Source organism: Aspergillus viridinutans (assembly GCF_018404265.1).
Source record: "Aspergillus viridinutans IFM 47045 DNA, scaffold_3, whole genome shotgun sequence".
Classification (NCBI taxonomy): Eukaryota; Fungi; Ascomycota; class Eurotiomycetes; order Eurotiales; family Aspergillaceae; genus Aspergillus; species Aspergillus viridinutans.
This window is the reverse complement of record NW_025091219.1, coordinates 1,936,628-1,958,677: the sequence shown is the minus strand read 5'-3', so window position 1 is coordinate 1,958,677 and position 22,050 is coordinate 1,936,628. Positions and strand designations below refer to the sequence as shown.

The 22,050-nt window shown below is 52.8% G+C and overlaps 9 protein-coding genes across 9 annotated transcripts; 4 read left to right on the top strand and 5 right to left on the bottom strand.

Moving 5' to 3' along the window:
• Positions 1 to 2: 2 nt before the first annotated feature.
• Aspvir_005632 (heme-dependent oxidative N-demethylase family protein) lies at positions 3 to 1,417 on the top strand (the record flags this gene model as incomplete). Its single annotated transcript, XM_043268845.1, has 3 exons — positions 3 to 336; positions 397 to 1,109; positions 1,187 to 1,417. 3 exons carry the CDS (start codon positions 3 to 5, stop codon positions 1,415 to 1,417), a joined length of 1,278 nt encoding a protein of 425 aa, XP_043124780.1.
• A 43-nt stretch (positions 1,418 to 1,460) lies between these two features.
• Positions 1,461 to 2,629, bottom strand: Aspvir_005631 (homoserine dehydrogenase; the record flags this gene model as incomplete). The annotated part of the gene is made up of 2 exons (XM_043268844.1): positions 1,461 to 2,539; positions 2,602 to 2,629. 2 exons carry the CDS (start codon positions 2,627 to 2,629, stop codon positions 1,461 to 1,463), a joined length of 1,107 nt encoding a protein of 368 aa, XP_043124779.1.
• A 295-nt stretch (positions 2,630 to 2,924) lies between these two features.
• Aspvir_005630 (CCDC174 family protein) lies at positions 2,925 to 4,031 on the top strand (the record flags this gene model as incomplete). The annotated part of the gene is made up of 1 exon (XM_043268843.1): positions 2,925 to 4,031. The coding sequence occupies one exon, from the start codon at positions 2,925 to 2,927 to the stop codon at positions 4,029 to 4,031; it is 1,107 nt and encodes a 368-aa protein (XP_043124778.1).
• A 212-nt stretch (positions 4,032 to 4,243) lies between these two features.
• On the bottom strand, positions 4,244 to 6,185 carry Aspvir_005629 (uncharacterized protein; the record flags this gene model as incomplete). The annotated part of the gene is made up of 8 exons (XM_043268842.1): positions 4,244 to 4,293; positions 4,341 to 4,522; positions 4,570 to 4,674; positions 4,721 to 4,832; positions 4,880 to 5,112; positions 5,167 to 5,244; positions 5,302 to 5,718; positions 5,770 to 6,185. 8 exons carry the CDS (start codon positions 6,183 to 6,185, stop codon positions 4,244 to 4,246), a joined length of 1,593 nt encoding a protein of 530 aa, XP_043124777.1.
• Positions 6,186 to 8,106: 1,921 nt separating this feature from the next.
• On the bottom strand, positions 8,107 to 8,594 carry nhp6 (high-mobility group nucleosome-binding protein; the record flags this gene model as incomplete). The annotated part of the gene is made up of 4 exons (XM_043268841.1): positions 8,107 to 8,142; positions 8,203 to 8,324; positions 8,383 to 8,478; positions 8,534 to 8,594. The coding sequence occupies 4 exons, from the start codon at positions 8,592 to 8,594 to the stop codon at positions 8,107 to 8,109; spliced, it is 315 nt and encodes a 104-aa protein (XP_043124776.1).
• Positions 8,595 to 11,917: 3,323 nt separating this feature from the next.
• Positions 11,918 to 12,789, bottom strand: Aspvir_005627 (centromere protein H; the record flags this gene model as incomplete). Its single annotated transcript, XM_043268840.1, has 3 exons — positions 11,918 to 12,287; positions 12,354 to 12,525; positions 12,612 to 12,789. 3 exons carry the CDS (start codon positions 12,787 to 12,789, stop codon positions 11,918 to 11,920), a joined length of 720 nt encoding a protein of 239 aa, XP_043124775.1.
• Positions 12,790 to 13,093: 304 nt separating this feature from the next.
• On the top strand, positions 13,094 to 17,433 carry atg11 (autophagy protein ATG11; the record flags this gene model as incomplete). Its single annotated transcript, XM_043268839.1, has 4 exons — positions 13,094 to 13,161; positions 13,268 to 13,379; positions 13,453 to 17,177; positions 17,295 to 17,433. The coding sequence occupies 4 exons, from the start codon at positions 13,094 to 13,096 to the stop codon at positions 17,431 to 17,433; spliced, it is 4,044 nt and encodes a 1,347-aa protein (XP_043124774.1).
• Positions 17,434 to 17,758: 325 nt separating this feature from the next.
• Positions 17,759 to 18,838, bottom strand: Aspvir_005625 (uncharacterized protein; the record flags this gene model as incomplete). Its single annotated transcript, XM_043268838.1, has 1 exon — positions 17,759 to 18,838. One exon carries the CDS (start codon positions 18,836 to 18,838, stop codon positions 17,759 to 17,761), a length of 1,080 nt encoding a protein of 359 aa, XP_043124773.1.
• Positions 18,839 to 19,424: 586 nt separating this feature from the next.
• On the top strand, positions 19,425 to 21,995 carry Aspvir_005624 (uncharacterized protein; the record flags this gene model as incomplete). Its single annotated transcript, XM_043268837.1, has 1 exon — positions 19,425 to 21,995. The coding sequence occupies one exon, from the start codon at positions 19,425 to 19,427 to the stop codon at positions 21,993 to 21,995; it is 2,571 nt and encodes an 856-aa protein (XP_043124772.1).
• Positions 21,996 to 22,050: the final 55 nt, after the last annotated feature.

The window sequence follows — 22,050 nt, the reverse complement described above, 5'->3', positions numbered from 1 at the left end:
TCATGTCTACCGCTGGATTTCAGTACCTCGAGTCATGGAGACTCCAACTCGAAAGAAACCCATCCATCATCTTGTTCCTAGTCCTGGGGATTGGGACATTCGCATTCGCATTCGCATTCGCATCCGCATACTATCGCAAGATCAAGGTCCGTCTCCGTCTTGCCATCCTACTCATTCCAATCACTAACACCAGCCAGACCATTCCATCCAAACATGAGACTTCATCTGAAGCAGAAACGGGATACTCCCCCATCACCCCCCTGTCCACCTTCAACTGGGAAACAACCGAACCACTCGTCTTCCGGCCCTTCAAGCCAAAATACCACTTGACGATGGGTATGCCCCAGTCACAGTAACCCACCCATCCTCTGTAAGCTCTGCAACTAACGCAATCAGCCCTCTCCACCATCCCCATCTCAGACCTCATCCCAATGGACAAGACCTACAAAGAGCGGATGGCGCTGCGCGCGTCTCTACTGGAGGAGTACCCCGACGTCGTGCTCGGCGTGCACGGTGAAGCCGATCCGCGGATCCGCCGCGCAGTGGGCGAGTTGTACGGCTTTGTCATGGGGACGTATCTTCCCACGCGGTATCCGACGATGTTTAGCTTGTCGGTGTCGGCGAACCACAGCACAACATTAGTAAAGAATAAGGTCACGGGGAAGTCGTACCCCGTGGAGATCGACATGGCCCAGAGGCAGGCAGTCCGCAAAGCCCTAGAGATCCTAGGCCAGACCGTCGACGAGGATTTTCTTCTCCTCCTACCTGATACTCGCGGGAAGGACTCAGAGAAAGAAAGCGAAGAGAGCTATTTCCTGGCCGCGTACACCGCGTACTTCCCCTCTGGGTTCGACACGCGCACGAAACTCGGGCTGCGGCTTGCGGCCATCCATGACCCGGTCCCTGGGTACAAGGAGAAGCTGGAGCGGAGCATGGATCGGTTCTTTGCGCGGGTCGAAGTGGGGAAGGTCGTGGCGAGGGTGAACTGGAGTATTACGACGGAGACGGGCCTGTTTGCTGCGTTTGGGGGCGTGCATGGCTCGACGGAGGCGTCGGCAAAGGCTGCTGGAAAGGAGGAGATTGAGCCGGGGATGTTGGATGTGGATTCGGTGGGTGATGTACTCCCGGTGCCCAATCTCTTGGTGTTTGAGCTTATGCTTATGCTTATGCTTATGCTGAGCTGTAGACGGTTCTCCGGTGTGAGCGGCAGACGCTGCATCGGCTGCCTCGGAGCAAGGCGCTTGTCTTTGCGTTCCATACGTATACGTATCCTCTGCAGACGATCAAGGACGAAGGGCTGGGCGAGGAGCTGGCGACGGCGATTGATGGGTTGAAGGCGGGCAATGTGCCCGGGATGCATTGGTACAAAAGGGGTTCTGTATGGGGCGAGGCCGTCAAGCACTTTCTACGTCGTTGATTGATTGATGGTCTATGCATTTTCGCTAGGACTAGGACTATATCTAACCCAATCGCTGAATCACCTTGATGAGATCGGCCGTCACCCCCATGGCCGTGACATCGCCGCCCGCACCGGCGCCCTGCACAATCAGCGGGTTGCTTCCGTACCGCTTGGTGTAGAAGCTGATGATATTGTCGCTGCCCTTGAGCCCCGCAATGGCACTGTCCTTGTCGAACTGCTGCAGCCCAACGCGCACCTCCTTCTTCGCTACGTCCACACTCCCCACATACCGCACGACCTTGCCCTGCTTCTCGGCTCCCTCCTTGATGGCCGCCATCTGTGCATCAAATTTAGGTAGTTCGGTCATGAATTGAGTGATGCCGTCCGCGGTGGAAGGCAGCGCCGCCAGCTCGGCGGGGATCAGCGACTCAATGGGGAAGGCGTCCGGGCCCTGGACCTCGAGACCCGCAATGCGCGCCAGGATGGTCAGCTTGCGCGCCACGTCCATGCCGTTCAGGTCATCGCGCGGATCGGGCTCGGTGTATCCCAGCTCCTTGGCCTGGGCGACCACCTCGCTCCACTTGGCGTTGGAGTCGCCCGAGACGGGGGCAAAGGTGTTGAAGAGGAAGGAAAGCGTGCCGGAGAACACGCCCTCGATGCGGGTGACCTCGTCACCGGTTGCGACGAGATCGCGCAGCGTCGAGATGACGGGGAGCCCCGCACCGACGGTGCTCTCGTGGTAGACGAGCGCCTTGCCCTCGGCCGCCGCGGCGAAGATCTCCTTCCACAGCGAGAGGTCGGAAGAGAAGCCCTTCTTGTTCGGGGTGACGATGGAGATGCCCTTGCGGAGGAAGACTGGGTACGAGCTGGCCAGTGCGGGGTCGCTGGTGTTGTCGACCAGGATGGAGCGGCCGGGAGCGGAGGAAAGATAGGAAGCAATCTCTTCAGGGGACAGAGCACCCGACTTGGTGAGTGAGGGGGACTCGGCGGCCGCCCTCCAGTCACCAGCGGGGATGGCGGGGGAGTAGGCCGGTGTCGGGGCCAGAAGCGTCTGTGTTGAGCGGGCGAGGAGGATCAGCTTGGGGGCATTGGGGAGACGGGCGAGTTGGTTCAGGAATGCGGTTCCAACACCACCGACGCCTGCAAATGCATTTATTGTGAGCGTGAGTCAGTACTCCGGTGTAGCGAGGTGGGATACTCACCGATGACACCGAGATAGATGTTAGACATGGTCAATGGTTGGGAATTCTTGAGCTTTGTGACAGAATGGATATAGACAGTGCAACAATTCCAAGAAACTTTTCAGCAGAGAATAAACAGGAACAGAGACAGCAGAGATGAATCACAAAAGCAGAAGCCAACGCTTTAATCGTGGAGTCGCGGGGCAGCGATTATCGGAGTGGTGCCTGAGGCATAGACTGGTTATCTAATCGACATCGACTTTAGCTACATACGGAGTACAACATTACTGCTCTTCATCTTCTCAGAAGTAACCGATCAACAGCTCACCAGCCAACATCACAAAATGTCAAACACAAATCCATCCCTCTACGGCCTCCCCCGACATAGTCAAAAACCCTCCTCCCAATCAACCGCCCCCTCCGCCTCCACCCTCGCCTTCACCACGCAGCTCTCCACCCTCATCACCAAAGGCACCGAGTCGCCCGCCCGCGGCCGCCCTCGACCCTCCAAATCCTCCAAATCAGACATCTTCGCCGTCCACAACAAAGGCGCCCAGAAACGCGCCGCCGCGGACCTCCGCGATGACGAAACCGAACCCTCCGTCCGCCAGATCCACAAGCGCACCGCTGACATCGGCGCCGTCGACGCCGCCACCCTGCACCGCTCCAAGCGGCGGCTGGAGGAAAAGGCGCGCCTGTACGAGGATCTCAAGAGCGGGCTTTACCTCGCGGGCGATAGCGATGACGAGGCGGACGCCAACACGGGCGGGGACGATTACCTGGCACGACTCCGTCGGAAGGAGAAGGAGGGGCTGGTGGATTTCGATCGGAAGTGGGCTGATGCGCAGCGAGCGAGGGGTTCAGATGATTCTGATTCCGACGGGGACGAGGAAGAGGCCGAGGCCGACGACAATGCGTCGATCGTCTCGTATGAAGACGAGCTCGGGCGGACCCGTCGCGGGACGAGGGCCGAAGCGGCGCGTGCTGCGTTAGCTAAAGCGCAAGAGAGCGGGGAAGGTGGGGGTCCGGAGCGGTGGCGGCCTGCGCGGCCGGAGAAGCTGATCTACGGGGCTGCGGTGCAGGCGGAGGCGTTCAACCCGTCGTCGTCTGCGGCGGAGCAGATGGCGTCGCTTGCTGCGCGGCGGGACCGGTCGCCTACGCCGCCGGAGGAGACGCACTACGATGCGGATGCGGAGGTGCGGAACCGCGGGACGGCCTTCTATGCGTTTGCCAAGGATGAGGAGACGCGGAGGAAGCAGATGGAGGAGCTGATGAGTGCGCGGGAAGAGACGCAGCGCGAGCGGGAGGCCAGGCAGGCGAGGCGGGCGGAGCGACAACGGGTGAAGGACGAGAGGAGGCGGCAGATTGAGGAGCTACGAACTAAGAGAAGGGCGGAGACGTTTCTGGCTGGGCTGGGAGATCTGGGTGCTCTGCAGGCGGACGCATCCTAGATATGGGAGTTTGTATTTTATAACTTTGCTGTACATTATGATACCCTATTTGCAACATTCAACGCCAGAGAAGCGAATACCTCCCAAATGGATATATCAACAAGGCAAATAAGCCGCTCAAATGATCATTTCTCATGACGGTCATGGCACATAAATCGTGGGTATATATTTTAGTCATCAAGTTCGTCCGTAATGGTCTCACTGCGATAATTCTAGCGAGTACTCGCCAGCTCTGCGATGGTCTCTACGAAACCTTGGGCATCTACAGCCGTCAGTATTCCGTACGGACCCTGAGATAAAAAGACTTACCAGCACGATTCGTAAATTGCAAGATATGCTCCCCCCTCGACGTCTTCTGCGGGGTATAATCCGCCGCGAACATGAAGATGGTCTGACGGAGCTCACGTAGCACAACCACCTTGGAATCCGGACGGCGGACCCAGCTGCGCGTCCCGAGGTACTGAGTGATAAAGGCAGTCCACACAGGAGCTCTAAAAACCAGTTAGCTTTTTTCATGATCTGTGGATCGGCATCATACCGTTTCATCTCCCCCTTGTGGACGGATGCCTGGAGTCTCACGGCTCCGGAGACCTTGTCCCGGTATATGCGCAACGCGTGCAGGTAATTATCGTCGAGGATCTGTCTGTTGCAGTGTGAGCTTTGAATTGGGTTGTGTCTGCGAGACTTACCCTCCAAAGAGCTCTTCTTCGTTATCGAGCTCGTAATCACGGATGCTCTCCACAGGTCGACCGGCGTCTTGGGAGCGTAATGCGAGAAATGTGCAGAAGAAAAGGACCATCTCTAGTGCTTATCAGCAAAGGCTCTGCATCTGGTAAAAGGTGACATACGCTCGATGGTGCTGAACTTGAGGTTGGCCCACAGGACCAGCTCGTACCCGCCGCGCCGCCGCCGGCAGAGGTTGAGACAGGAGCCAACCCGGACGATCTCCAGGAGATTTAGAGGCATGCAGAAGTATTCGCTCGGTCGAGTGGTGTGAGGAGCCTTGCACAACATCCGCGCTCGGTGGTCGTCCTCGCGAAGGTAGAAATGCACGCGAAGGTCCGAGTCGCCGGTGAATGCTCTGAGACGGTTAGCTGCGGGTTCTCTGGGGGAGCAGGGCCTGGAATATGCTCACAATTGGAAGAGTTCCTCGAATCCTTCATCTTTGAGCCATCGCTTGACTCCAGGAGAATGGTCTCCAAGACATTTCGAACTAGTGCCATCATGCATCAATAGCTAGATCAATGGCCAGGAGATATATCATGCTCACCTTTCGCCTACGTAAGGAATTGGGGTCATTGTAATCTCATCTAGAAAGACCCGCTTGGCCCAATGGTCGCTCACAAACGTATTGGAGCCAGCGGACTGACTGGTAGTGGTCGTAGAGCCGGTAGTAGGCGATCCCGGCGCATCAGGCGCAGACGGAGGGATATCGGAAAATGTCCCCGATGAAGGAGAAAGGGGCGATTGAGGCGAGCGATGAGATGGTCTGGCTCGCTCGTACGACCTACGGTTACGGGGTCGTCGATCACTCACTGGACTTCCTGGCTCGGCACTCGTGGTGCTCGAGGACGGGGTGCCTAGGGAGAGGCCGCCAAATCGTGGAGTAAGCCTGTTTTCCTGTTGGATCAAGAGGCCCTTGAGGTTGTTGCGCAGACCGCTCATAAGAGGTGTGTCGGGAAATTTGCTACGACACCATGTCAGTATCAGACCTAGGGAAAAAAGAAGCGGAACGCACTCCTTGATCAAATCTTCCAATTCGCGGAGAAACGTCTTGTACTTGGCCAGACGAGTGGGAAGCGGCTCGTGAGACTCCTTCTGAAAGAAAGCAGTCAGGCTAAGCCATGTCCGTTTGAAGATCTCGCGGTTCGACCCTTTCTGCACTTCAATGTCGCCGAAGAAATCCACAATGTCCTCGAGTGTATACTTCAGGCTGGTCTGCACCAGATCCAGGTCTTCTTTGGCGACAGCCACATTACGCCGAAATTGACGATTCTTGGTGAGGTCATCCAGGCTTGTCAAAGATGTGCTGATGGAGTAGAGGTCGGCAATGAGACTGGTGATCTCCGTTGCATGTTCGGGCAGAGGATCGCGCAGCATCCGGAATCCAGCTGCCACGTCCTCTGCATTGTCGGCCGATGTGCGCAATGCCATTGCGAGGGATCACATCACTGGGCCGCGGCCTTTAACCAGAATTTCCCTCGGGAAGGAGCGGGACGTTATATACGATTTGAGAGACGAGCCGGAATTGTGGTGCAGAAACAGTTGACCACTGCAGTGTTCCAATAAAGAATATTGAGATGAAGAAAAATATACACGCGGGGACCGCACAAATGGTCGCTATACGAAGTAGTGTGGAGTTACATCCAGGACAAGCATAGTAGAATCAAGGCAAAGAAAGAAATAAGCCGGAGGGGCACCAACGATCAACCCAGAGATTGATGATTAGGATTAGACTAAGTATTAATTAGTTAGTTATAGGGTTATTGAAGAGCTTGCTTGTGCCGTGTTATCGGTGGGATCAGCCCTCGGATGCATGTCGTCTCAGAGTCTCTTGTAGAAAGACGGAGAAGCGCACACAAAAGCAGCAAGCATGGAAAGAGCAAAGAGTACCTATCAGAAAAGAATGATAATGGATGAAAGAGAAGGAAAGCAACCAGGATTGTTCAAAAGGGACAGAGAATATGGTGTCTACTGTCTAGAAGCTGAAGAAGCCTCAAGTGGGGCACAAGATCTGAGTCAAAAGGGTTCTACATACCATCAAGAGACCCTCAAGATCCCTCATCCTTGCGATTACAATCCTTGGGCGAAGAAGACAATCGACTAGCGGCTCCTTCAGCGACAGCGACAGACAGCGACAGAGAAGATGCCCCTCCTGGCCGTCTAATAAGGATTGTTGACGTGTTCGTGCAGAGGATAGTCCTGGCAGCCAATAATGCGCGGGGTTATCGCATCCACCGAATTGAGCGGTGATGAGGATTTGTAAGTGCAAGTGTAACCCCGCGAGGACGAGTAGGAGGAGATGAATGGGACCGGCATCTCATGACACAGGATCTCTGTTTCATCTCGATTTCCAGAAGTCTCACTCTTTGCAATTTCTTGTGAGGAACAAAGTTCATGACCAACCTTAAACAAGTCTCTCTCATTCCATGCAGATCACGAGACACTCACTAAGAGGCGATAAGGAGATCTCAGAGTCAAGAGGTCTAGGGCTGGAATATGCTTTGACAATCAACGCTAAAAGCACATCTAGAACTGCAATATCAGAGTAAGCAGTAAGCATCGATCACTGGGTTATGTATCGTACCATCTCATCTCTCCCTGTTGATCAATCTAGGTAGATGCACCATCTTTGACACCACTACCTCTCTACTTGAGAATGGAATGCCTACGGAGTACAATGCTCCATTATCCATACCCGCTATATATAGCCCAAGGCAATAACAGATCTCCATATTCCATACTTTAGGTCCTAATTAGAAATGTCAAAGCTCAGGCATCAAGGCACCAACTCGGAGATATCGGAGCTGGAACGCGTCGGTGCAACACGTAAACAAACGGTCCCCGCGTCATCCCGGGAGCTTGGGCCAGGTACCCGAGCTGCAAGATCTCTCACATTTGTCCACTCTCAACTGTCAATTGGCAGCAACCCCCCGTGCAACCTAGGTATCTACTTGATATACGACACAATAGAAGAAGAGGGAAAGGATGCGGTTGATTAGCTACTAGTATACAGCAGTTTTTGCTTGCCTCACACATCACTTTCTGCAGCTTCAGCTTCCGGTCATAATAATCCCGCCAGCCGGAACTCAAATAAGGCTGCAGTCCACCCTTATTCAAGTCAAATTCAACCCAGTCCGTACAGTAAACATTTCCCATTGAAGATCCTTCATGAAGAACAGAAAAGCACGTAGAGAAACCCCACCGTCATCCCATCCCGAAAGCCGTCGCAAGTTAAAATAAAAAAAGGAGTATAGAGAGGAAAAAGCGACGAATACAACTCAATCAGAGTGAAAATACGACTCAACAACGCCAATCGGTCCAGACACAAGAGACCTAGGTTTGAAAGAAGACCTTAAGAGGATTCCTCTTCGTCCTCCTCCTGAGCGGCCTGTTGTATTCCGTCTGTCAGCACTGTTTATTTCAAGGCACAAGAGGTATAATCACGTACGTTGTAGCTCGCCTTCTCGTCTTCGTAACGCTTCTTGTCGGCGGCGGCCTTCTCCTCGTAGGGTCGGCGGTCGGTGTCGCTCAGGGCCTTCCATCTCTCTCCGAGCATCTTGCCGACCTGACCTGCGGAGAGAGTAAGCGATGAATCCAGAGCCTGAGCATTGCAGCCAGGGTGACTTACCGAACGAGATGCCGGGGTTCTCCTCGCGGACCTTGTCACGGTTGTCGTTGGCGAAAAACATGTAGGCAGAAAGACCACGCTTGGGGGCATTGGGGTCTACCTCAAGGATTAGTTCAAAGTAAGGTGCGTCAGAGAAAGCGCAAGTACATACCCTTCTTCTTTCTCTCGACGCGCTTGGGCTTGGTGCGGGTGGAAGTCTTTTCCTTAGGCATTGTGGTGGTGATTGACTGCAAGGAAGAGCTGTTAGAAGCTGCCAATTAAGTCGGGAAATCAAAAACGAGTGAGTCAGATGAAAAAGAAAACACAGAAGATGGAATTAAAGCTAGACGAAAGGTCGAGGGACTGATGCTCGAGTGCGCGCTAGAAGCAGAGTGGTGCGCGTGCCTGGAGGCGCTCGCGGTCGCAAGTCACGCAATAACACGAGAAAAGAAAATCGCGCATCCAGAGCTCACCTGAGACTTGACTCAAAGAGCAAGAGGATAGTTCAAGTATTAAAATCGACTGGTTTGGCCTGCATTCGACGAATATCAGTTTGGGGCTGTTCATTGCGTCTGAACTATATGATTGCGGTCGCGAATGCGCGACAGCAGGTTATCGCGGTCATGTTGGAAAAATCAAGCAAATAACGATCGCAGAAAGACGTTCTGAGATGGGAACAAGTAGATGCAGAGAAAAATAATAATTGGGTTGGTGTTGTTGAGAAGATGTTTAGATGTGGGAATGTTTATAGGAAACTCACCGATTCGGATATGTAGTACTTTTTTGTATGGGAGCGAATTTGTATGGAGAGAACTGGTAGAGGGAGAGTGAGGGAGTAGAGAGAGAGAGAGAACAGTATGAGAGGGGAGAGTAGTAGTAGTAGGAGATGGAGGGCAGCAGCACCAGCAGAAAGGGAGAACGGGACTGCGGGCCACCACTCTGCTTACACCACTACTACTGGACTACTGACGACCTGCTTTACCTCACTCACCTCATACTACGCTTTGCATCCGGCTTAGTTTGGTTGGAAGGGAGGAGGGGGGCGCCAGCACAGGCAAGGGAAAGTTACCTAACTGGCTGACACTGCGCAGAGAAATGTGTGGTATCGTCTCATACATGTCACATACAGCTTTGCTCAGGTTTCCATTCCATGCAACCGTCAGCTGTCCCAGAGGACTCCCACTCAATATTTTCATAAGGACTTGGTCTGCGAAGGTCAAAAATCTCTTTATTTCAACAAAATCCATTCGTCGATTCTGTATATCTTGACTTTCTTCGCAATAAACGTCGCTTTTTGTCGAACGAGGAGCATACCTGTGTGCGCATCGCGCTGGTGGCGAGGTATCGTCATTCACTGTATTGGAAATACCATACAGTTACCTTACACCTCACCTCATCCACATCCACCGTCCTTTCCTACTAGCTGGTACCACTTTACTAGCAGTACTTTCTCCATACTGTGGATTAATCACACATACCTAAGCCACCCAGCAATGGTACGGAGGACAAAAGTAGCACATAGATAATTGACCGTGGTATTAATTATTGACGGCTGATCAATTTTCATACGTCCATTGATCATCGAGATACGTATCAATAATCTCGGTAAAAAAAATTAAAAAAAAAGAAGAAAAAAAAGAAAAAGTGAAAATGAAAATAAGATTCTTTGTTGTGAATTCAATAGCTGGCTCTGGATCAAGCACTGCTGACTCTTTCCATACATAATTCCCACTGCCCTCTTTCTTCTATGTACACACACAGAGCCCGTGCCTCAGCGCAAACCCATCCATGCCCTACCATTATCGCACTCGATTGGATTGTTTGTCCATGCTTAATATCTCCTTGAATGAAGGGATATGTGTATTTTACCTGTCAATCACTTAGAGAAATGTTTATCTTGTACGGAGTAGAGGTTGTCAGTTCCAATCATAGGTATTGGCCCAGTATAGTGCATGAGCTCTACACACTGCCAGCCTAGCTTCTCTGTACCCATGTAGTGCATATTTTCCGTTCATTATTGTCGGGGGTCCTATCCCTAAATCTCAATGTAGGAATTCGTTTGCTCCATCTTGAGTTTCCCCCTACTTTATGTCAAACCTTTCCATGATAATTACGGTTTGACTCTACGCGCATCAGGTCGGGTTTCCACGGATACGCATTAAATGCTTTGCCATTATTCATGCTACACGTACCAAGGTGAAATTGTGGATTATTCCGCAAGTACTCAGGCCTCAGACGTGCTGCACAAGCTAGACTATGTACTTGGAATCTTGTTTGAGTCTTAGGCTTCGGTCTGAGGGGAATATTGCCAATATACTGCGGAGTAGACTAGCCAGCCACAGAAGGTAATAACGCCTTGCCTTAGTATCAACGGATCGCATAAATGTGTAGCAGGTACAGAGGACACCAGTGCCCGCGTAACAGGTGTTAAATCATACAGCGACGTCCATGTATATGTATCCTACACTCTGCTCAACCGTCTGTTTGCTGATGCGTAAATGGCACTGGTAGAACGATCCAGTCTCCATACTGTCAGTCTACTCTTAAAGATTTTCAAAGGCAAGGGTTAGTGAATTATTCACTACTGAGAGTCAAAAATCAAGGCCATAAGCACTCGTAAACTTAGGACGTTGAATAGTTTGCCGTGGAAGTGTCATTATCCTGGTGTCCTCCACATCCTGTACGTACGTACTTCGAGCACTGGGTGGATAAATCTGCTTGCCTGCAGGCGTTGCATACCTAGCTCAAGCTAAATGCCACTTCGTCGTGAAGATTATGGGCAAATCCCAAAAATAACCATACAGTAGGAGATACTAAGGTAGTACTACGGAGGAGGACCTTACTCCCCGTAAAACCCAATCTTATGAGTGTGGTAGGTATCACTGGTACGTACTATGGGGAAGTCGTCATAGAGTGTGTCAACACTCTGTCTAGCACTACTACCTGGGTTCTTTCCAACTTCCAGGTGGAAACGCCGATTGTCATTTTTACCAAAGAATAATGCCAAGGTACTCATCCATCCCAGTTTCAGTTGTTGAGACTTGTGACCCATAGCCGTGAGTCGCTGAATAATGCATAACATCCTTAGAGCATCCATCATCCATCAATTAGCGCCCGCCTTATCGGGCTCTAATTTCCATCCATCTGTATTCAGATTTTTCTCCATGATTTTATGCTTCACGGCCAAGTCATGTAATATTATTTATGACACTAAGATAGAAATCTTATGGTCTGACAATCATTCTTGGTAGTATGGGTGGAGGGTGATGTCACGTGGGTCACATCGCGACCGAAGATTATTCTAGTGGGCGGTGGCGCGTCTTCAGGTTATTGGCAGTCTGGGCGACACTTTACGTACCTAAGCGAGCTCCCTCTGCCCTTCTGTTGATTCGACTGCGTCGAAGATTGGTATCTGTATGCCGGCCTAAGTGAAAATAAAAACCGAAGTCTCTCATCACCAGTCATTAACTAGAAGCTGTATCCTGTAGACATGAGTCGGAGAAGCCAGTACAACCAAATTGCGGAAATCATTAATACTGAGGCGACCATTCTCCCTTTAATCATCAGATTCATCAATGACTAGAGCTGTAAGCTCATCGTCTTCAGCCCAGTTCACTCCACTTCCCACAACAATAGCACTTGCAATGCTTTTCATGACTTCCCATCTTGATTTGCTGTTCTTGCGATCGGCCTCTAGCTGTTCCAGTTGTGCCTTGAGGTCGTCATCGTCAAGTGCCTCTCTCCACGAAGCATCGTCCTTTGTGGACTCTAGAAGCTGCCGCACTAGTTCTTGATTCTTCTGGTGTAGCTGTAGGTTTTGTACTTCCACATTGGATAGTTCTCTCAAAGTCGCGTTGTGCGCATTCATTAGATTCTCATGTGTCAAAGAAAGCACATCACGCCGGTTGACCAGGGGTAGAAGAGCTCTATGAAGGGTTAGCATGGGAAAGGCAGATTTATAACTGCGCGCATAAACTGAAAGGAGGTAAAACCTTTCAGCAGGTGATGTAGCTTTCAGGTGAACAGCTTTCAATGTTGGATCAGTCATCAGGACATTACTGATGGCCTTTCTCCTGACCGTATACGTGGCCCTTGCCTCGAGAAGCTCACGTTCTGCGATTGCAAGTTGCTCATCCGGGTTGTCACCAGAAGCCGGTTCCAGTTCTAGTGAGAATCAGCGACCTGGACTGACAGATGTGGATGGTTTAAAAGATATATCGGGGAAACAGAAAAATTATATTGACGCGTACCTTGTTCGAGAAGCGCCTTTTCCAGTTCCAGTTCCTGGATTTGATTGTAAAGCTGCAAAATCAAGGCTTCCTTGTCGGCCAGGGACACGACATCGCGAGGGTCATCAGCCGCAAGGTCCAGCAAGGAAACCTCGCCTGGACTGAGGTGAGGCAGAGACTGAATCCTCGCAGTTGACATGGAGCAAGACCTCGTGGCAGGCTGACCAAAGCATCTTGTGATATCTCAGGTGAAGCTAGCTCGTAAGTTCTGGTCACTGGAGCTACTAACCCAAGTCCAACGGTCGGGGGGCGCGGTGGAGAATCCCTGGTTCCGGGGTTTGTGTCACGGACTCACAGGTCCCTACCAAAGCCTAGGCTGGAGCTTCTCTCGGGGGCCTAGAAGGCTTGCGTCTATATGATATGATCCTCGCCTTATCATCTTCCCCTCCTACATTCTTCACATCTCGACTCCTGAGCATCTAGGCTCAGTCGGTGAGGAGGGGATGTCTCTGAATATCTACATCGCTCACACCGGTGAGCATTTACTTGCTGATCCAGTGTCATTTGCCTCGTATGTTTTCCTCTTATTAGTATACCATCGCCGCTTTGCTTCAGCTTGTCCATCCGTACTCTTTCTGATACGGTGCGAAAGCTTACTGACTATTTATCTCTCCTAGTCCGGATGCACTCCGAACATGGATCGCCCGTCATACCTCGATACCTGCACAGAGGCAGATCTTGATGACTGCTCGTGGGAAGAACGTCAGGATACAGTCACTTGCCACCGAGGTACGATAAGATAGTGCCGTCTATTCTAGTATCTCCGTATAGCTTCAGCTACTCATTGATTTTCGTCCAACAGGACGAGATTTTCGTTTATGACCGCCGTTTTGTTAGCGAACCCGACAATGTTGAGCTGCCGGAGCTTCCTTCTCCCGAACCTTTCACCCCGGACACTCCCCCCGATACCCTGGCCAACCAGAACGATCTACAAGCATGGCGGAATCTTTACATGGCCAGACGGTCATGGGCCTTAGCCCTGGCAGAGAAGTGTGGAGCTATGGACAAGAGCATCCACGAACACAACGAGCGGACGGAGATCAGCAATCGGGCGGCGGGTGTAGCACTCGAGAATCTGAAGACACATGTGGGCAATCTGGAGAATCGGTTTCAAGAAGCTCAGACGTGGGCAAATGACTTGTTGAAAGAGCAGCAAGTTGCCCTGGATGGATGGCAGCGCGCGCTCGCGACGCTCGAAAGCATTCCCGCACCAAAAGTCTTTCCCTTCCTGGGACGTCCATCAACCCCCAAAGAGCACAAAGATCGGCCAACGGGGACGCTTCGGGATTTTGTGGATGCAGATGAGGTTCAAAAAGCTGGAGCGGAAGCTTCGGCTGAGTCTTCGCGCTTTGCCCGTCAAATTGATGATGTCGCTGAAGCTGTGAGGGGCATCACCGCAGATACGCAACGCTTGATCGACGACCAGATGCCATCAGGCACCGATGTCGCCGACGGACTGCAGGAGATGATTACTATCGCGAAGAAAATAAGCTCCGACTATGAGCACGTTCTATCACTGCCGAACAATCAAAAGACATTAGCGAATGTTTCTAGGCTTGCTCTGACTCATACCCAAGATCTTCTCCCTTCAATGCTGGACATTAGTGCTGAGATCCATGCCGGGCTCGAAGAAGCTGTCAGACGACATAATACTGCAATGAAAGTCGCTCTCGACCATATGCGGACTATCTCGGCAATTGAACTACGCCTTGCGGACGTACAATCTCAGATTATTAATCTCAACGTCCAGAGCGACGCGTTTGATGTTGTGTTCTCTGTATACCACATGCCTATGGTCTACGGCTCCATCTTAGTGGAGTCCGTGCGGCGTCGCGAGTTCAATGAAAAGATGAAAGCCGATTCGCTGACGCTGGCCGAGGAGATGGCTGTCTTCAGGGATGAGGAGCAGCGGCGGCGAAAGAAATGGCTGAAGAGCATGGGTGATTTCGTCTCTCTTACAGAGACCACTACTCCGGGCGTCGAGATCAATCTTCAGGGCCTCGATTATGAATGGCCCGAGGTCAGTAGAAACGATATCGAATCATATATTGAACATCTCAAATCTCGATCAGCCATGGCTAGTCTGGCCGAAGAGCTTATGCAACAGTACAAGGATTTAGATGCACCTACTCGCCATCAACGCCGCAGGGCAAAGGCTTTCAAGCAGGGCAGCATCTTTGACTTAAGCCGGAGCTCCCTCCTACTCCGGAGCGACGATATGCTGCGGAGTCTGAGGGACGAAAAGTCCAAGCTCGAAGAGAAGTTGAAGGGTTCGGAAAGCCGGATTCGAAAGCTTGAGGACCTGCTTCACCGCCAGAGCCAGCTCAGTCGGCCGGTCAGCGGAAATTTCAGCCTGGAATTCCCTAGCTCTCCCGCTTCGCCCCATCCCGATGAACTTTCCAGGCGTTCGTCAGTGTCGTCGCGAAGGATGTCTGCCAACCAGTCTTCAGAGGACAAGACGCTAGCGCAGCGGATTGTCACCCTTGAGGCGGAGCTGAATGCGGAGCGGGAGACCGTACAGAGGCTTCAGAAGGAGGCACACGCGGAGAGATTGTCCAATACCGATAAGATACAGGAGGCGCAGTCTACTAAGAGAGATCTCATCGGCAACCTTGAAGCCCGCCAACGCGAGTTCGATGAAGAGCGGCGTTATCTGGAGGGCGAGTTAAAAAAGTACAGACTTCGAACAGAAGAACTTGAGGAGGAACTGGATAGGATCACAGACAGCCGCGACCATGCGAAGCAAGACGCCGACGAACGGATCAGTCAACTCGAGACCGAACTGCAAAACCTTCATATTCACGCAGAGGAAGAGATACACCGAGCAAACGATCTACTCGAGCAAATACAGACCCAGAAGGTGACGGAAGAGAGCCTCCAGCAACGAATCAACGACCTCGAGAAGCAGCAGTCGGAGATCAAAGCGAGAGAGGAGGAGAGTCTTCAGACCTTGCAGGCTGCATTCATGAACCTGTCTCCTGGGGGTGCCGTACCAGCTGAAATCCCTGGAATCATCAAGGCAATCGAGGTGCTTTCAGAAGGGCTCTCGATTCACGTCAAGAATGCCGAAGAAAAGATGGCAGAGGCAGTAGCTGAGAACAGAGCTCTCGAAGAGCGAATGAATCAACTGGAGGCCGAGGTTCAAGACGCCAGGAAGAGTGCGGAGCAACGCGAGTCGGAACTGGCCCAGGTCCGGGGAGAGCTAGCACAGGAGAAGGAGAAGCTAGCCACAGTGGAGGCTGAGCTCCATGATGAGAGATCAAAGCTCAATGCTCTGCAGTTGCAGCATGCAGATGATGGCTCCGGCACGGATGCCTTGCGGGAACGTGTTGTAGAGGAGGAAAGGAAATTAGGAAGCTTGTCTCAAAGACTAGCTGAGGTCGAGGCTCAAGCTCGCCAATCCGAGAAAGAAGTTACCGTGTGGAAGAACAAAGTCAAGGCCATCTCGGAATCTGAGCAGCAAGCGACAACCCGCATTGAGATTCGTGGCTCAAGAGCTAAGGAGCTGTCCCAACAGCTCTTTGAACAGGTCGAGAAGATGGAGCATATGCTCGAGCAATTGGGCTTCACTGTGATTCGGCAGGACGGAGAGATAGTTGTGCAAAGAGCCTCCAAAGTGAATGCTTCCTCTGGCATTGGCGACAGTCTTGCCCAGTCCGGAATCGTCTCTGTCAAGCCAGACGCCAGCCTTCTAGACTGGATCCACGCAGAGACTGCCCAAGAGGAGACGGATCGGTACATGGCCTTTTTGGAGTCTCTGTACCAGTTTGACGTGGACGTCTTTGGAGATGCGGTCGTCAAACGAGTGAAAGATATTGAGCTCCTTGCTCGAAAATGGCAAAAAGAGGCAAGAGGATACCGGGACAAGTACCATCGCATGCAGAGCGAGGCGCATGACAAGATTGCGTATCGGTCATTCAAAGAAGGGGACCTTGCTCTGTTCCTTCCCACCCGTAACCAAGCCATCCGCTCCTGGGCGGCATTCAATGTCGGAGCACCCCACTATTTCCTACGCGAGCAAGATGCCCATAAACTGCAGACCCGTGACTGGCTACTGGCTCGGATCACGAAGATCGAGGAGCGTGTGGTGGATCTTTCGAAGTCCATGAACGGAGCCCATCCGGATCGTCGATCCATAGGGGGAACCAGTGACGCGGCTTCGTTCGATGACGAGAATCCCTTCGAACTGTCTGATGGTCTCCGCTGGTACCTCTTGGATGCGAATGAAGAGAAGCCTGGCGCCCCTGCAACACCCGGCCTGGGTAAAAGCACCGTTGCGCCGGCGCACGTAGACGCCCGCGGTAGCATTCGACTGAAGCGTACATCAAACGGGGGGAACGTTGCCAGAACGTTGACGAAGAGCCTGGACAGTCGACGCAACAGCTCGAGCTCCAAGAAGGGACCGTTCGCCATTTCCCAGCGAGCCAACGAGTCTACAGCGGAACTCGCTCCGCCAGCCGAGGCGAATACCGCACAAGAGGCAGCGTCCGCCCCTGAAGAGGTTCGCCGCGACCAGCTCCAGGGACCGTGAAGCATTCACGTGTTCCGTCTTCTTATTATTTTCTTCAGCTTTCGTGACTCCCCGGATTGGAGCTGACGCACCGTCATAGGGCACAGGGCGTGCGCATGAGAGTTTTCCGGGAGGTCGCCAGCCAACCCCCAGCCTGCAGCGTTCGACTTCCCGGTTAGCCGGCGAGACGGAGGCCTCCTCGCCATCGCGATCGGCGTCGACTCGACGTTCGATGAACAGGTACCGGCCTTGGGAGAAGCTCTGGTACGTTGACTACCGATTGGAAAGTGGGAGCAAATGAGCAATATTTACAATACATCTGGGGTTTGAATGGAGCGATTGATATTTGTCACGTCATGAAATACGGATCATGCCATGCTTGAGAGATACCCATGCGCTTGGAACACGACTTATTTTCTTTTACATGTTATTTAGCCTGTCCTGTCGCAGTAACTCATAGATCGGAAACTGTGGAATTTGATGAAGATTATACGCTCCATATGCTCAACTCCAACCTCTATAGAAAACTCCGCTCGTATCAAGGTGAAACGCACCTGCAGCGCTTTGCCCCCGAACGCGCCCCAAAAGTGATTAGTACTCAATCGAGCTGATCAGCAAACCCCTCTGGCATCCCCCCAACTTCCCGCCAAAAGCGCGCAAAGTCGACGTTCTCCTTCTCGAACAGCTCCTTTGCTTGCAGCATGGCGGAGCGCTGTCGTTCCGGCGTGAAGCCGCCCGGCTGCGTGCTCTCGTACTGGATCAGCTCCACCCACCGGAAGAAGAGATCCTCCTTGCCCATCTCTGTCAACTTGTCCTTGAACGCCAGGATCTGGTCGCTCTGCGCAGACCGCGTCCTAGCTTCCGCGGTGTCCTCGTCTTCAACCCGCCAGATCAGCCAGCCGTCCGCATCGGTATTGACCAGCACGGCTGTGCGGAACTCAGACAAGGCGACGCGGTCGTCTTTCCGCGCGGAATCGGTCATCTCGTGCGCCTTGATCATGGCGTCGTAGTCCAGGTCCCAGTCCGCGTCGACGAGCAGGTATCCCGTCTTGCGGATGCGGTCGGGGGTAACGGCCGCGACGATCTTGTCGCGGGCTTCGTCGTTGTCGCGGATCCAGCGATTTCGCTCCATGGTCTGGGAGAGGGTGCGCTGGCTGCGGCGGACGATGATTTCGCGGCCTTGGAAGCCGAGTTTGCGGCGCCATTGCACGGGCCCGCGCATGAAGCGGATCGGCCAGGGTAGGAAGACGGTTATGAGGAAGTAGTCGATCATGACGCTGAATGTGCGGCGGAGGATGAGGCTTGCTGTTTCGGCTGAGGAGAGTCGTGAGGTGTCTACCCCCGCAGAGCTGGTGAGTCCGATGACCGTGGCGAGCATGGCGGGGTAGGTGTTGCGCACCGTGTAGATGCGGAGGGCGAAGATGGCGACGATCACGGCATTGATTATGGCTGGTACGATGAAGGTCTGTTTCTTGAGGTCTGGCGGGGAGGTGTCGATGTGGATTAGGTAGACCTCTTGTGGTGAGAGGGGCTCGAGGAAGGGCCGGAGGGTGGCGGGTACTTTGGAGAATGGTGGTAGAGGGCCCGCTTGCGAGCCGGGAGTTGACGTTCCGGAGGATGAGGCAGAGCGCGATGCTGCTGCCTTACCCTTGCCGGAGCGTCGTGCAGACTTGGTCATTGTGATGTGCTCGTGGTGGAGTTCGGCGGTTATGCCACGGTACAGTGGTTTCACAGCAATATAAGCAAGCTGTCTCGGATATTTCCCCTGTTAGCTGGTATATATTCTTGTATGAATTGCCAAGCATCAGGGGGCCCTGCGCTGGCACACGATCACCGTGATGATCTAGACGTCTGACCCGGTCACATGTCCGTCAGTAATAGGTCGATGCACACCGATGAAACGAAAGAGGAGATATTACAATGCATACCATGTATCTTCCAAATCAAATGGAGCTAGAGAGCAACAAAATGATGGCAACCGTCCGGTTCTTGGCCGAGAACCGCAGCCTGGTGTAGTTTGTATAGCATCATCGTGTATCGAAATTCCGCCGAATGACGCTGTTGTTCCTTCTCCGCAGCGCTAAACCGCTTTGAGTCTATAGGACGGAACTCGATGTTGGAGTTTCGTCCGCATTGTTGAGTTGCTTCTCCCAATTTATCAGCTATCGCATTCTTGCGAAAGAGGAAACGCGTTGTGTTGTCGCAGAAATAGTGAATGAAGGCATTATTGTCCATTCACTCGAGGGGCCCCTCTGTTTGTCGTCATGCCCACCCCCGAGCGCAACACCGACCGGCTAGCTTCGTCGCGTCGCATCTACGAGCAGCAACAGCAGCGCTCACCTTTCAGTCGAGCTCGTGGCAACTCTCGAGCAGCTGAAGATTTTGACGCGTCTCGGATTCCTAGTCCATCCTACAAATATACTAGTCAGCGTCGGACGAATTTCAATGAGACCAATACCCTAACAGGAGCGTTCAGGAAAGCGGGGCGCTACGCAACGATGGCAGAGAATGAGGGTATATCGGCACCCGTGAGAGGGACGCCAAGTCCTGGAAGAAGGCGCCAGATTTACAATGTCCGGTCCCCCGAGTCGAATCCGCCGAACGAGCTTGCAGAGGCATATCGACAGATAGACGATGCGGACAGCCTGGCCGATCTGGAGCCAGAGGACGCCTACGGTCGGGAGGATAAGATTGGACGGTCATCAGGCTATTATGCGCGAGATTACGATGTGTTCACGACCTCTGACGCGAGCTTTCTGAACGAAGTTCAAGAGGAGTCACCCCGGCGAAGGTTGTCCGATCATATTCAGGATGAGAAGCGCTTGAGACGAGCCACGACCAGCCACTCTCCTGTCCTGTCCAATCGCGGCGGAACTAAGAATGCCTTGACCGCGGAGAATCTTCAACGGCGCGAGGAGGAGGATCAGATAGTCTCTGGAGACGATGATACTTTCCAACACGGGCTCAACGTGCCTTCTACTTGGGGTAGCCGAGCGAAACGCAATACCGACTGGCTCAGGAAACTAAAGCGACGCGATGAACCTGAGCCCGAACCGGAGCCCGAACCCGAGCAAAGGCCGGAGCGGCCTGTCAATGTGTCGCCGCCAGTGACCAAGCTCAATTTCGACTTTCGTACCAGCCCCAACCAATCCCTAAAGCCAACATCAAGCAGATATAGCAGGATCCCTCTATCAGACGCCAGGAACAAGTTGTCCTCAGAACATAAGGACAACAAGCCGATTGGGGGAAATTCGGAGCCTATCGCCAATACTCCAGTCGTTGTCTACAAGAATTCCAGTTTCACCAAGCCAAGTCCCTCGAAGCGCGACTCGCATGACTTGATCCGCAGACTTGCGAGACGAGAGAGTCCTGACCAGAATCGAAACCAGCAGGAATTGAGGACACCCGAGCCACCAAAGGGCGGCCAGCGTCGGATATATGACAAAACCCCTGTCGTGACAGGCGCGTGGATAGACACTCCTATGACTGAGCGAATTTCCGAACGCACCACAAAGATGTCCGACGAGCCCACAAATGGTTTCAGGTCTCAAGTTGTGCCAGATCAACTGAAACCCGTTATTCCCGAAGTGGAAGAAGAGGCAGAAGCCGAGGTCAAAGGACTCACGCAGGAGAGAGAACGGGATGTGGAGAGGAACAAACAAGACCAGCAGGAGAGAGAGCGCGAAAAGGAGCAAGAGAAAGCAAGGATGGAGGGGGAGCAGGAAAAGGCAAGAAAGGAGAATGAAGAGAAGGAAAAGGAAGTGAAACGGCAAGAGGAGGAACAAGAGAAGAGCAAGGAACGAGAGAAGAAGGTGAAACTGCCACTCGTCAAACCCGATCTGCCCAAGAGTGCCCTCGAGTCAGTCATACTGGAGCATAAGGCCGATAAAGAAACCCTCGACGTGGGTGATGATACGATTGAAAGTCTCCAAGAACTGCTGGTCGAGCAGTCCACTGAAGCCAAGACCGGCCCACAGTCTGATGCCGCCTACGAGAAGTCGATAATGGAGAGGTTAGAGCGGAGCCACGGTGATGAGGACATGGGTGATCACAAGATAAGCGAGAAACTGCTGTCGCTGGAAGAGAACCAGGACACTTTGAGAAAGAAGATTGATGGTGTTGAGGAACAAATGACGCAGAATATACCCAAGGTACCCGAGGACTCTCCGCGTCCGACATCTTCCCAAGCTCAGACGCAGTTGAAGCGTACCCCTGCAGGGAAGACTTGCGAGACTTGCGGCGCAGAAAATGACGGCCGCATCTATGCTTCCATTCCACTCCCTCTTTTGTGGACGCACGATCCAATTTCGCGGCGTATCCGCATTACGCGCCTAGGCTGGGGCCTCCTGCTTTCACTCCTGTGGTTCGTTTCTGAATCGACCATGTGCGATTACTACTGCCATCCCACTGTTGCTCCCGTCTGCGAAGGGAACTGTTTGCGTCCTGACGCGCCACGATTTCCGTTTGTGCTTCCGATGATGCTATGGCGATGGTCTCATCTCTCTTCTGCTCTGGAACCAGTTGCGACACTTGGAATCGCATTTATCAGACTCCTAGCGCAGCTCCTGGGTGTCTGGGACGGTTATGTGGACGTGCCACCGCGGACACTCAACCTTTCTGGCGAGGTCCGCATATACGGCACGCGAATCACTCATTCGCCTGTGACCGCAACGGCTACTTCCGGGTTTTTTGCAAGGCAATGGCCGGCCAAGGGACTCAGACACACCCCGGAAGCCGTGTACACGCCAGAGGCTGTCCCAGAGTTGAGGCTGGAGGAAGAGTTGCCTCGAGAAGTGTGGGACGATGACTCGATGGATGACGACGAATTATTGTGACCAATGCATGGAGACAGATGCATGGACTGGAGTCGCGGTTCTTCTTTTCATTATC